Raw genomic sequence first — 14605 nt, 5'->3', positions numbered from 1 at the left:
TACAAACAGTTCAGTTTGTCAGGTACATGCAACACAGATTACAGTGTTTACATCTGTCTGCTTGAGATAATACCATGTTCTGCAATAAAAATTATTGAAGTGAGATGAACAGACTGAACTTTATTTTATTAGATAAAACAAGTTTTACTTTGCAGTTGAAAAAAGGTAATACATTTAACACTTTAATCGCCGAAAACGCTGGAACTCGTCTTTCCCCGCCATGCTCATTCTGCCGAAGACGCCGTAACTCGTCTTTGATATCAATATTTCAAAAATCTGTGATCGAAATCATATTTCTCCTCCGGGGACCTGAGATATACTGCTGAGCTCCACTCAACTATCTAACGGTTCAAGAGCTAACTGGTGCTCATCCAAATTCGGTCCGACCACTCGCTATAGCTCCCGGGACTCCATCTTGACACACTGGATAATCGATCGCTCACCCTAACTCAATAAACAACATGATTTGGACGTATATACTATTATACAACCTGGAAATGGATCCGGTATTTCTCCATCCCATAATAGAAAAAATTCTGTTCCACGCTCATCCCCCAACGGCGCGAGGAAGCCACGGTGAGTTTCAGCGTTATTTTCTAACGTGTTCCATATAAACTGCTCTGATGATCATATGACCCACACTAGGTGAATGATATAACGTTGCCCACGGAATTATAAACGACCCCCCGCCCATCCGGTCAACATCAGATGATACGTAGTAACTTCTAGAAGTACCTCCAGTTGAAATTTTTTATCTGCCACCGATCGCTAACAAACTGTATTTGATCATCAATATAATGCATTTGGGGCTATAAATCAAGTTCTGAAGAAAGCTGCAGAAAACGATAAAAACATACATATACTTTAGACCATATTTTAGTATGAATATGTGAATGAAAAAGTATAACGTTGCTACACCCTGAACAATAGATATAGGACATTGAATGGGCCATAATAATGTCAATTTAGCAATACAATTTAAAAAGTTATAGCCCTGCAAAGAAGGGGAACTTCTCCATAGACAAATAGAGATGGCGAGGGATGGTAAATTATGAATTTAACCATGGCGATCAAAGTGTTAATTTGATACTCAGCGTATCGCGATATATTTAGTATCGTGACGCAAGTATCGCGATAGTATTGTATCGTGAGGTCTCTGGCGATTCCCACCCCTAATACTCTCACACTCACACACACACACACACACACACACACACACACACACACACACACACACACACACACACACACACTCATTCACATACACACGCACACACACTTGTCACTCACAACCATTGTATATAACTGGGCCAATGTGTGACTTCAGGTGAGCCAGAAAAGGTGGACCACCTCGTCTTCATGGTGCACGGCATCGGCCCTGCGTGTGACCTCCGCTTCAGATCCATCATACAGTGTGGTGAGTGAGTGAGTGAGTGAGTGAGTGAGTGAGTGAGTGAGTGAAAGTAATATCTCACAGACTATAGGGCCGGTCAGCCTGTGCTTTGGTGCACAAAGTTACAGAGGCACAAGGATGAACGTGAGGGAATATGTTCAGACAATCAATCGGATGTATTTTCTGGGAATCCCTAGAATTTCCAGCATTCTCCATTGACTTTTCTGTAGTCCTTCCGTGGAGTTTAAACTGTTTATGGTGCACCTTTTCTCCGCATGAGGGCAACAACGATGGCTTCAAATGCTGCCACTGAGACTACTTCAAGGTGCTGTAGATATAAAAAGAAAAAAAAACGATCTGGTTTGAAAAATCGTCGCTATGTTCACTATTTTCTCAGCCACCGAGCAACTAACACCATTTAAATTAGTGCTAATTGTACGTCAGCCGGCTAGTGTTTCAGTCACTCAGTTGCGTTTTGAGAAATGATAACATGATTTACAGACTTCTGGTTGGACAGTGAGAGTTTCAGTTAAAAAAATTTGGACTACCTAATGTTTTCTATTGCCAGACGCAACAAACATATCAGGCTTGCTGGTATTAGCGTTTTGACTTGAGACATTTAGGAAATATTCCTCTCAATTGACATTTTACCTCACAGATCCTTTGGGAATATTACTCTCTAGATTTACACACCAAGGTAAGATGATTGTGGCTTGTTATTCAGTCAAACTAACAGTGCAGTATGGTAAAATGTCTGCTTATTTGCTTTGTGATATGGGAATATAACTGCACACCAAGGTAAGATGCTTGTGGCTTGTTATTCAGCTAAACTAACATTACAGCATGGAATGGAAATCAATTAATATAATCTGACCGAATGTTTGTTAAAATAATTAGCTACCTAGCTAGCCGCTTCATTGTCTCAGCAACTTTCACCAGTACAGAGGTGCCTAGGCAATGAGACGTGCCGCTGGCTTCCTCTGCCTACTGTACACTGCCGATTAGTAGCCTGTTCTGCTATCAGCCTATCCAGTTACATACCATTACGAGCAGGGAGTAAGGAGGAAATGTTGTAACCACTTGTACAAACTCTTTTGCAAATATCCCAAATAAATGCATTGTTCTAATAAGTATTTATTATAATTAAATGTGGAAGTAACGCAGGGGACTGAGTACTTTGAGTAACTATGTGCACATGATGCATGGCCTGACACACACAGGGCAAACATGTAGAACATATTTCACATTAGTGCAGAACACATTGAATGCACTACTACCGCTGTAGAACATGGACATTAGCTATAGTATATAGCTCAGCAGCTGTAACAATCATTTTATTATTTAAGTTTCAACAGCATCAAAATATTAATTTAAATTATAATTAATTAAAGAATTGTATAAAGATCTTTCCATGTCTGTCATCTAATAATATATTCCATTACCTTTCCTATCGGTATCGAAGTCAAAATGTTGGTATCATGACAACACTACAACATACAAAAGCAGCTGGACAACCGATATCCTTTGCGTCTAGTAGGCATGGGCCAATTTGTGATTTTGATGGTATGTGCTATTGCACAGATGTTTGTCCCTTAGTATGCACACGTACGCACAGTATTATGCATGTAATAAATAGTTTGTTAATAAACTGTGTTACTTGAACATTTTTCACTGTGCTCCTAAAATTCTTTGTGTGCTCCTAAGTTTTTTCATTTAGGAGCACATGTGCTCCTTGGGAAAAAGGTTAGCGTAGAGCCCTGACTATACTATAATATTCTACAAAAACACTACAGACTTGTCATCTCCTGAAGAGGCCACAGCAGACAACATAAATTTTCCTTCGGCTGTATAACTTTTTTTTTGTTTTTTTGTTTTTGTTATTACTAGTATATTTCTTTTTACATTTGTGTATATGTTTGAATTTGTTGATCATGTATCATGTAAACTCGGTGTCATTGAAAATGAGTGTCTCCCTCAATTGACTCCAGAGTTTAATAAAGTACATTTAAGGGCGGCTGATTGGCGCAGTGGGCAAGGTGCTCGCCTCTAACGCAGGAGACGCTGGGTTCGAGCCAAGCTCTCTGCGTTGCTACCGGCTGGCCGGTCGTTCATACTAACACAATTGGCAAGTGTTAGAGGGTGGGAAAGCCGGTGGGTGGGGATTGGACGTTGTGGACAGCGACTCCTACAGGTCGGTTTGGTGACGCCGGTGCGGCAGAAGCAGGAAGTAGCGGGGGCAGCGTGAGCCTCCCACACGTTACTCCTCGCCACTGAGAGTTTGTGCTGCTGCGGTGAAAAGATGCGACAGGCTGCCTCCTCGTGTACCGGAGGGGACACGTGATGCAAGGCTTCTGTCCTCACTACAACCGACCAGTGTGAGGCATAGTCTAGCAACGTTCAAGACAGGGGATGGAGAAAAATAGAAAAATGGGGAGAAAAAGTGGATACAAAAATCAAAAAAGTACATTTAATAAAACGTATGTGTACATGCCATACTGTCTTGATTCATTGGGGGGAAATATTTATTACTGACTATAGCATACGTGGACATTTGTACTATACTGCACACCCATTCTAGTCTACTATATATGTGTGTGTGTGTGTATACAGTACTTCGCATTGCTGTCTGTTTCCCTGTCCAGTGAATGACTTCAGGAGTGCTTCCCTGTCTCTCCTGGGTTCCCACTACAAGCGAGGCCAGCAGGAGGGTAAGGTGGCCGAGTGGAGTTCCTACCAGTCAACTGGCACAACGCTCTACATGGAGACGCCACCGGAGTGGATGAGTAAGGATACACTGAATCAAAGAAAGAGGGACCAGATAACTGCTCTGTTATAAAATAGACTGAATCAAAGAGAGAGAGAGAGAGAGAGAGAGAGAGAGAGAGAGAGAGAGAGAGAGAGAGAGAGAGAGAGAGAGAGAGAGAGAGAGAGAGAGAGAGAGAGAGAGAGAGAGAGAGAGAGAGAGAGAGAGAGAGAGAGAGAGAGAGAGAGAGAGAGAGAGAGAGAGAGAGAGAGAGAGAGAGAGAGAGAGAGAGAGAGAGAGAGAGAGAGAGAGAGAGAGAGAGAGAGAGAGAGAGAGAGAGAGAGAGAGAGAGAGAGAGAGAGAGAGAGCCACGCTCTGTTATAAAATACACTGAATCAAAGAGAGAAAGGGCAAGATAACCTCTGTTATAAAATACACTGAATCAAAGAGAGAGATGGCCAGATAACAACGCTCTGTTATAAAATACACTGGGTCTAAAAACTTAAATGTATCCAATGGAGCTTTCAGCTCAAATTGGCGCTATAATGCACAGTCCCTGAAAATTGTGTTCTTTTTAGCATGTGCACAAGGATGCACATGCATGCCATGAGCACGGGGGTGACAAAGACATTTGATTGGTCTATATATGATCTTCCTAACGGAATCTAACAAGCTAACTGTCTGTCAATGAACGAAGGTAGGACTCATTACAACTTCACAAAAACCGAACATAACATAACATGGATGGAATGTAAACATTGCGAGAACAAAGAAAATGACAAAAAAGGTTTATGAGGTAAGAAATGTATTCAAGACTTGTAGACTATAGAACAACAGTATCTGGGTGGAAATGTGAATGTAAACAAAGGCGAGCTGTTTACAAGAAGACTCTGTTTCTCTGGTATTTGTATCTATTTTAAGATGTCAGCAGCCCCTGCCTGTTCTGCCTCCTGACTGCCCTTTTCAGTTTGAGAATTTTAAATCCAATTTTCACCAGATCTTGCTGTTGAGGAACACTTCAATATGACATATCAGTGGGACACTTCCACCGGAATTCAATTGTGTCTTATAGGGCCCAGACCACTTCCCACATTTATTATTATTTCGTTTTTTCTACTGCCCCTAGAAAAGTCTCTCCAGTCTCCACGCCAGTGATCTGCCTAGAGCTGAGTGATAGACCCACAATATCACATCACAATATTCTTCTTAGTTTTAACGGTATAAAGGTATTTCACAATATATGAATAACAATGTAATATGATGTATTTTTTTACGTCTTTATCAGTTGGCACAGTGGTATTTTATTTTCAAACCTTTATTTAAACTTGAATGGCAACTGAGGTCTCCCTCATTTACAGTCACGTCGAGTGTACATACAGAAATAAGCAAACAAAAAAGCATATAAAATCATAACGATAAGGCAACAAGGCGAGGCAAAGTTAACAAATCAATTAAAACACACAACTTAATTGACAAAGGTTGGAAATCAAGGTTTTAAACAGAGGGGAGAATCTCAAGCTTTAAGGACTGTTGGAGTTAATTCCATGAGTTAGGGGCATCATAGCAAAATGCAGATTTACCCTGTTCCAATGATTCCAAAATGCCATTCCAATAATGATGGAAGGAGGTAGCTTACCAATAAGGGTCTTAAAAATTAACAAATACCAGTGTTTGTCGCGCCGATAAAGGACACGGTGACGAGTGTCGTATCTATCGTTAGTGATGAATCTGAGGGCAGAGTGATAGAGTTTAGGGATTTAAGGGTTGGGGCCGCAGCATGCCTATAAATTACATCACCATAGTCCAGGACTGATAAGAATTCAACAACTCTCATCCTACTAATCAAAGGAAAGGCGGTTCTGTTTCTGTATAGGAAGCCAATTTTCTGTCGTAACTGGGAGGCAAGGTTGTTCACATGGAATTGAAATGTTTAACCCCCCCCCTTCCCTTCCCGCCAACCCCTCCCTCCCATCCATCCACCCACCTCCCTCCCTCCCAGGGACATCCAGAAGATCACCCTGCCCAGCATCAGCAGACTGAGACATTTCACCAACGACACTCTACTGGACCTGTTCTTCTATAACAGCCCCACCTACTGCCAGACCATAGTGGACACAGTGGCCTCGGAGGTCAACAAGCTGGACGCTCTCTTCAGACAGAGACACCCAGAGTTCACCGGGGCTGTCTCTGTAGTGGGCCACAGTTTGGGTGAGATGCAAACACACGCATAGGTGCAAACATAGGTGCAAAGATAGGGGAAAGTTAAAGGGGCACTTTGCCCATTTTTAACCTTCATCTTATCGCTCCGAGGAGGACATCTGATAATCAGATATGTTACTCACCAGCGTGTTCTGTGTCTCGAGAGCCTGGCCACATCGGTTCCCCCGAGAAACTCCTCCGGGTGACGTCACCTAGAGGAGAGCAGACCTGTAGCGAATTATAGACATTATTTCCTCAACCATTTCTTCAACTGTCCTCGAGTTGGGCCTCTACTACATTTGGAAATAGTTGAGTAAATAGTGTCTGCAGTTCGCTAGACATCTGCGCTCCTCTTGGTGACATCACCCAGAGGAATTTCTCAGGGTGCTGATGCGGCTGAGTCACAGAACACGTTGGTGAGTTTACATGTTTGATTATCACATGTCCTCCTCACAACAGAACGATAGGATTAAGGTTGAAAATAAGCAAAGTGCCCCTTTTAAACATGAAAATGCATTGAAATATAGCCAGTAGCCACCAGTATGTAAGGACGAACATTAGGGATGGGCCAACATTAGGGACACCCTTCCCCCTTTCCCATTTAGAGTATAAAACCAAGTCTATGATAAAACGTCACCAGAAAAACACCTCACTCTTGACATATTCTAAAGCACTTGCTATCACAAACTCTTTATGACTTATCTTATATTATATATCATATATGACTGTTATATAAACTCTTATCTTGAACGTTGTGTTGTTCCTGCTCTGACTGGCACCCTGGGCAGGTAGCACTGCTGTGAACAGACCGCTTACCAAGTCGTATACTCCAGTTTACCAAGTTTTATACTCCAGCTTACCAAGTCTTATACTCCAGTTTACCAAGTCTTATATTATACTCCAGTTTACCAAGTCTTATACTCCAGTTTACCAAGTCTTATATTATACTCCAGTTTACCAAGTTTTATACTCCAGCTTACCAAGTCTTATACTCCAGTTTACCAAGTCTTATATTATACTCCAGTTTACCAAGTCTTATACTCCAGTTTACCAAGTCTTATATTATACTCCAGTTTACCAAGTCTTATACTCCAGTTTACCAAGTCTTATACTCCAGCTTACCAAGTCTTATACTCCAGTTTACCAAGTCTTATACTCCAGTTTACCAAGTCTTATATTATACTCCAGTTTACCAAGTCTTATACTCCAGTTTACCAAGTCTTATATTATACTCCAGTTTACCAAGTCTTATACTCCATGTGCCGCCCATTGATGCACGACGAGGACTCCGAGTTCTTTAATTACAGATGGCTGTTTATTGATGCAAATCACGTTCATCACCACCGTAGAACTACAATTGCAGGAAATAATAACAGTCAATACTCATACAATTCAGTCAATAGAATTACAAAAACAAAACGAAAAGTGTGAATAAGCTTTACTAACCACTTTGGCCTGCTTGCAGCTCAATGGGAGGGGGTTATCTTCAAAACTCTAGTACTTTAGTCTTTTAGCTTTGACAAATAAAGTGCATAAATCTGCTGCACTGTCTTCTCCGACAAGTCTGGACACGTTCTACCAGATCTGCTCAAACTACGGCAAGTCAGAGTGTGAGACAGGACGTGATACGTCACAAGAGATAAAATGAAATATAAAATAAACATGCGCCCTCTATAGGCGACAGCTGCATTTACACTCCCACCAATCACATAACATGTGATTTTCAACGTAACCATTTAAAACATCAGGAACCCTTTAAACATTGGGAACCCTTTAAACAAACCAAATACACAAAAACAAAAAAAAGGTTTCAAAGAGCCTTTACTCTGCTTCCTGTAATAGTACCGTTTTGTGTATGGCTCTCTCTAAATAATGTGGCTGAGATGTGCGTGCGCCTTTGTTGTCTAGTGTTGTGTCACTGACTAACTGGTTAACTCTTCTGACCCTATTGTCAGCAGCTAACTTCCACTGATTTCTTGGCAAGTTCTCATCTTGCTGGTATTTCTCCTGTCCTTGGTCCATTTTCTTCTGTGTTGCAGATTAAGCAGGTACTCCTTTCTCCACCTAGTCCGGAACTCATTTGACAGGAACTGAACTCTCTTCCATCTTTTCTGAAGATAGAAGTCTTCTTTCACAAACTCTCCTGGTTTTGTTTTCTCTCCTTGTTGATGAGAATGTCTCTCTCCTTGTCGATGATGTCTCTCTCCAGGTCTCTCTCCTTGTTGAGACGGGCTCTCTCCTTGTTGAGACAGGCTCTCTCCTTGTTGAGAAGGGCTCTCTCCTTGTTGAGAAGGGCTCTCCTTGTTGAGAAGGTCTCTCTCCTTGTTGAGCAGGGCTCTCTCCTTGTTGAGGTCTCTCTCCTTGTTGAGAAGGTCTCTCTCCTTGTTGAGACGGGCTCTCTCTTTGTTGAGAAGGGCTCTCTCCTTGTTGAGAAGGGCTCTCTCCTTGTTGAGGTCTCTCTCCTTGTTGAGAAGGTCTCTCTCCTTGTTGAGAAGGTCTCTCTCCTTGTTGAGACGGGCTCTCTCCTTGTTGAGAAGGGCTCTCTCCTTGTTGAGACGGGCTCTCTCCTTGTTGAGACGGGCTCTCTCCTTGTTGAGAAGGGCTCTCTCCTTGTTGAGACGGGCTCTCCTTGTTGAGACGGGCTCTCTCCTTGTTGAGACGGGCTCTCTCCTTGTTGAGAAGGGCTCTCCTTGTTGAGACGGGCCTTCTCCTTGTTGAGACGGGCTCTCTCCTTGTTGAGAAGGGCTCTCTCCTTGTTGAGACGGGCTCTCCTTGTTGAGAAGGGCTCTCTCCTTGTTGAGAAGGGCTCTCTCCTTGTTGAGAAGGGCTCTCTCCTTGTTGAGACGGGCTCTCTCCTTGTTGAGAAGGGCTCTCTCCTTGTTGAGACGGGCTCTCTCCTTGTTGAGACGGGCTCTCTCCTTGTTGAGAAGGGCTCTCTCCTTGTTGAGACGGGCTCTCTCCTTGTTGAGACGGGCTCTCTCCTTGTTGAGACGGGCTCTCTCCTTGTTGAGACGGGCTCTCTCCTTGTTGAGAAGGGCTCTCCTTGTTGAGAAGGGCTCTCTCCTTGTTGAGACGGGCTCTCTCCTTGTTGGAACACTGGAGGCGCAAGAGGACGCAGTTCTTCTTGTGGGGTGAGAGCTAGCGAATGTGCTGAAGGATAGTGTAGAAGAGGTAACCACAGATGATCTTCTTCATCATCATTATGAACGCTTTCAGTGTAAACCTTTAGCCTTGCCTTAGCTGCGTTGACTCTCTCCTTGAGTTTCTTGAGTTCCTCTAACCGTTCCACTTCTCTCTTTTTCTCATTCAGCTTTGTTCTTCTATCAGCACTTTCCGTGATGAATAGAACTCTTTTCTCTGCCTGGATCTTGGCGTTCTCTGCGTGGATCTTGGCGTTCTCTGCGTCGTTTTCAGCCGACCGCCTTTCATCTTCCTGCTCCAGTCTTCGGATTTCTTCTTCTTGCTCATGGCGGTCTCTCATTATTTTTAGTACCTCTGTAGCTGCGGCTACTTCCGCTGCAGCTTGTCTTGCGTTGTGTGACACTGAGATTTCAGAACCACCGTTGTTGAGGAACTGCTGAGTCCTTTTATTAGCAGTCCTGGTTCTCCTCTTGTTGTTGATGAACTGCTGAGCCTTTGTATTAGCAGTCCTGGTGAGCGATTGGCATGTATCATTCCTTCTACAGGTTTCTGAGTCTGGATGATCGGGATGTAAAGTGTCTCTCATTTCTAGATAAATACCATCAATCTCACTTTGGGCTGAATTTATTTTGGCCATGGTCTCAATTAGGTCAGAGTCGTCCTTATACTTGATGGATTTTTTCAGTCTATTTATGTTGTGCTTCCACCTCTCATATGCCCTTTTGAAGTTCACTTTTAGATCCATCACCTTATCGTCTACAAGAGCCTGTCCCTTTTCAGTAAATACGACTGGCTCACTATCATCTAGCTTGTTGGACTCAATCTGAGATTCAGTTTGCTCTATCTCACCCCTTTGTGACATGTTTACTGTGTAGTAAATAAATCAATTATGTATTCATTAAATATTTATGAACCATATCTATGGAATAAGAACTATGATCTGTAAATAGAGGGGTAGGCTAATATGAATTCAGTCTAAGAAATGTGTAAGCCTAATAATGAAAAGTGTCAACAAATGTCTTAAGTATTCAAAAATAAAATGCTTAATTTAGTTGAACATTGTAGGCTAATTCAAATCTACACCTTTCTTCAATGTGAAATACAAATCACGAAAAATAACAAATAAACCATAGGCCTAGGTTTATATTATAGTAGCTTACTATACTGGGATATAACTGGTAAAAAGTGTAGGCTAAATGAAATTCAAAAAACGAAAAGAAAATGTAAGCCTAGTAGGCTATTATGAAAATGCAAGTATTAAGTTTGAATATACCCTTTATGATTGGCCTTTTCTAAATTAACCTTATAAAGCTAGACTTCATTAATGAATATCAACCTATTCTTAAATGGCCAAAAATATTAAACTGTAAACAACCTTATATACAGTCTCAAGAATGTGCGCACTTGCAATGCAATTGTAGCCTACAACAATACTTCTCTCTGAAAAGTCAAAACCTGAGACGTGTAGTCAGTCAACTTGGTGAATGGCATTGCCTATGCAGTTCAATTTCAACGTAGGGAAACGTCTGCTGCTTCTTTAAGATGGATGCTGTGAAATCTTACTGATAATACGTGGAAAAGTTCAGCGGCAGAGTCCTGTACCCGCGCCAACCTCGAGCCATCTTCTTCCACGAGCTCGCTTGTTTGCCTATGCAGTTCAACTTCAATGTAGGGGAAAGTCTGCTGCTTCTTTAAGATGGATGCTGCGAAATCTTACTGATACGTGGAAAAGTTCAGCGGCAGAGTCCTGTACCCGCGCCAACCTCGAGCCGTCCTCTTCCACGAGCTCGCTTGTTTGGCCGTGTACACACTGCTGCAGCTCCTTCCCAGCACAAAGGTTCCCCAGACATGACGATACATCTTCGACTGCAGACAATCCTCTACCCGACGTTCTCATAGCCAACGCGATTCATTTCTCACTTGGGAGTCTTCAACTTCACAGTCCAGTGTTCTACTGTGCCGCCCATTGATGCACGACGAGGACTCCGAGTTCTTTAATTACAGATGGCTGTTTATTGATGCAAATCACGTTCATCACCACCGTAGAACTACAATTGCAGGAAATAATAACAGTCAATACTCATACAATTCAGTCAATAGAATTACAAAAACAAAACGAAAAGTGTGAATAAGCTTTACTAACCACTTTGGCCTGCTTGCAGCTCAATGGGAGGGGGTTATCTTCAAAACTCTAGTACTTTAGTCTTTTAGCTTTGACAAATAAAGTGCATAAATCTGCTGCACTGTCTTCTCCGACAAGTCTGGACACGTTCTGCCAGATCTGCTCAAACTACGGCAAGTCAGAGCGCGAGACAGGACGTGATACGTCACAAGAGATAAAATGAAATATAAAAATAAACATGCGCCCTCTATAGGCGACAGCTGCATTTACACTCCAGTTTACCAAGTCTTATACTCCAGCTTACCAAGTCTTATACTCCAGTTTACCAAGTCTTATACTCCAGCTTACCAAGTCTTATACTCCAGTTTACCAAGTCTTATATTATACTCCAGTTTACCATGTCTTATACTCCAGTTTACCAAGTCTTATATTATACTCCAGTTTACCAAGTCTTATACTCCAGTTTACCAAGTCTTATACTCCAGTTTACCAAGTCTTATACTCCAGCTTACCAAGTCTTATACTCCAGTTTACCAAGTCTTATACTCCAGTTTACCAAGTCTTATACTCCAGTTTACCAAGTCTTATACTCCAGCTTACCAAGTCTTATACTCCAGTTTACCAAGTCTTATACTCCAGCTTACCAAGTTTTATACTCCAGCTTACCAAGTCCCAAGTCCAAACCAAGGAGCTGATCGTGGATTTTAGGAGGAGACAGCAGGGGGGACACACACCACTGAGGATAAACAGGGCTACCGTGGACAGGGTGAGCAGCTTCAAGTACCTGGGGGTCCACATCTCAAGAGGATCTGACATGGACAACACACATACTCAGTCGTAAAAAAGGCGAAGCAGCGCCTCTACCACCTGAGACAGTTAAGGAAGTTCAGAGTATCTGGGAAGATACTCCAGTCCTTCTACTCCGGAGCTGTAGAGAGCATCTTGACTGGAAACATCACTGCCTGGTATGGAAACAGCACGGCACAGGACAAGAAGGCCCTACAGAGAGTGGTGCGCTCAGCCGAGCGTACCACGGGTATTGCACTACCACCCCTGCAGGTCCTATACAACAAGAGGTGCAAATCCAGAGCCTGCAGAATAATGAAAGACCCTCACCACCCCAACAACAGCCTGTTCAAGCTGCTGCGGTCAGGCAAACGCCTGCGAACACCAGCAACTAGGACAGAGAGACTTCGGCTCAGCTTCTTCCCCCAGGCCATCAGAGCCTTGAACACTGAACTCTCCACACACAAGCACACATGAGCACACACACAACACACACACTGTACACGTTCACACACTAGCAGCCACTTTAACATGAGCACACACACACTCATGCTGCACACGCTCACACTTATGGTCACTTTACAAAAGGAAAGGTCACTTTAAGAATAGTATAGTATAACTTGAGATTGTATAATATAGCATTGTATAGCAGTGTACATAAAGACCCAGTGCCTCATCCGTAGCTAACAGTGTATTGCACTACCACAGGACCTAGCATGTCTTACCATGCTTTTTGTAAACTTCTTACCATGCTCTGTAAATAACTCATGTACACAGGGCCGCCTGGGAGAAATGCGAGGCCCTGTGCGAGATTTAAACGCATACAGTCAACATATTCTTAAATAATAGCGCTGCCCGAGGCTGGGCATGATACAGTCAACATATAGCAAGAGAGAGAGCGAGAGAGAGCTCCCGTTCTACAGTCAATATACAGTGTACAGAGAGAGAGAGAGACACATTGGAAAGAAATTGAAATGCTATTTGGCCCTAAACAGAGAGTACACAGTGGCAGAATACCTGAGCACTGTGACTGAAGATCCTTGACTAGGTACAGACTCAGCGAGCACAGCCTAGCCATCGAGAAAGGCCGCCATAGGCAGACTGTGTGTTAGAAAGAGAGAGAGAGAGAGAGAGCATGTGTGTTTGTGTGTTAGAGAGAGAGAGCATGTCTGTGTGTCGTGTGTGTGTGTGTTAGAGAGAGAGCATGTATGAGAGAGAGATAAGCAAAGATGAGCCCCTAAAGGATATTCAACTTTTAATGGAAGAACAAAACAGGGGGAGCTCCAGTAGCTCACCACGTACCGCGAGTGCTATTTCAGCGCCGTGGACAACCGCGCTCGCGCGGATCTGGGGCTGAGCGCGTTCGAATCCCGGACGGCAGCCGTGCCTTTCCCAGAGTGTCTTTCCCCCCCATCTGAACCCTTTCAGCCTGCTCTGTCGGTCGAACTTGACCAAGTATGAATGCGAAGAAAAAGCGATAAACGCTAAAAGAACCAGGTGACTGGTCAAAGTTTAAAAAAAAAAGAAGAACAAAACAGAAGGAAAAGATAACTTCACAAAGGCAACATGAATATACAAAGATCCAAAAGGACAAAGATCAACACTTAAATCCATAGAGAAGAGGGTCTATACCAGAGAAAACAAAGTAGCAAGGAGCCAATGGCCGACATCAGCTAATAGGCTAACTGCAAATAGAGTAGCCAGGTACTGAGACCAGGCCACACACAGCTTTGGCCAACGCTACCCAAGCTACACAAACGACCAAGACAATTCACACACAGCACATGTCGTATCTCCAAATGTTGTGAAGTAACATATGTTTTGCCTGGAAAAAAACATCGTTATTAACAAAACATTCGGGAGGGGAAGGAAGGAAGAGTGGGGTAATGTCCAATGGACATCTTACCTGCACCAAGGAACGCAGGGCGAAAGGCCGCAACACAGGTCTCCACGTTGACGAAAGGCTTCTCGCTGGCGGGACAAAAAGAAGCTATGGCCGGAGCCTTGTCATGGTGCAGGCCTGACTACATCTTCTGTCAAAGATGTCGTAGTCAGAGTGCCAGGGCCCCCTGCTATTCTCACGGGCCGGCTAATGTCAATGGTCGTAGCACAAGCTAACAGCTAACTCTAGGCTAACTGATCAAACTAACGTTCCCAGCCGAGCGCAGCCGGCAGCTAACGTCGTAGCTAAACAGCTAACTGGCTAACAGTTAGCTCAACC

General features: G+C 43.2%; 1 protein-coding gene across 1 annotated transcript in view; it reads left to right on the top strand.

The window, feature by feature from the left end:
* Positions 1-14605, top strand: part of LOC311235862 (triacylglycerol hydrolase DDHD2-like) — a 99218-nt gene that overhangs the window by 54931 nt on the left and 29682 nt on the right. The window contains 4 exon segments of the mRNA XM_084323371.1: positions 1328-1417; positions 4036-4107; positions 4110-4176; positions 6136-6344. Coding sequence (XP_084179497.1) covers positions 1328-1417; positions 4036-4107; positions 4110-4176; positions 6136-6344 — 438 coding nt within the window.

The sequence above is a fragment of the Notolepis coatsorum genome, assembly GCF_963971535.1.
Source record: "Notolepis coatsorum genome assembly, chromosome: 10".
Taxonomy (NCBI): Eukaryota; Metazoa; Chordata; class Actinopteri; order Aulopiformes; family Paralepididae; genus Notolepis; species Notolepis coatsorum.
The sequence above is the reverse complement of the archived record's forward strand: the minus strand, read 5'-3'. Positions and strand labels throughout refer to the sequence as shown.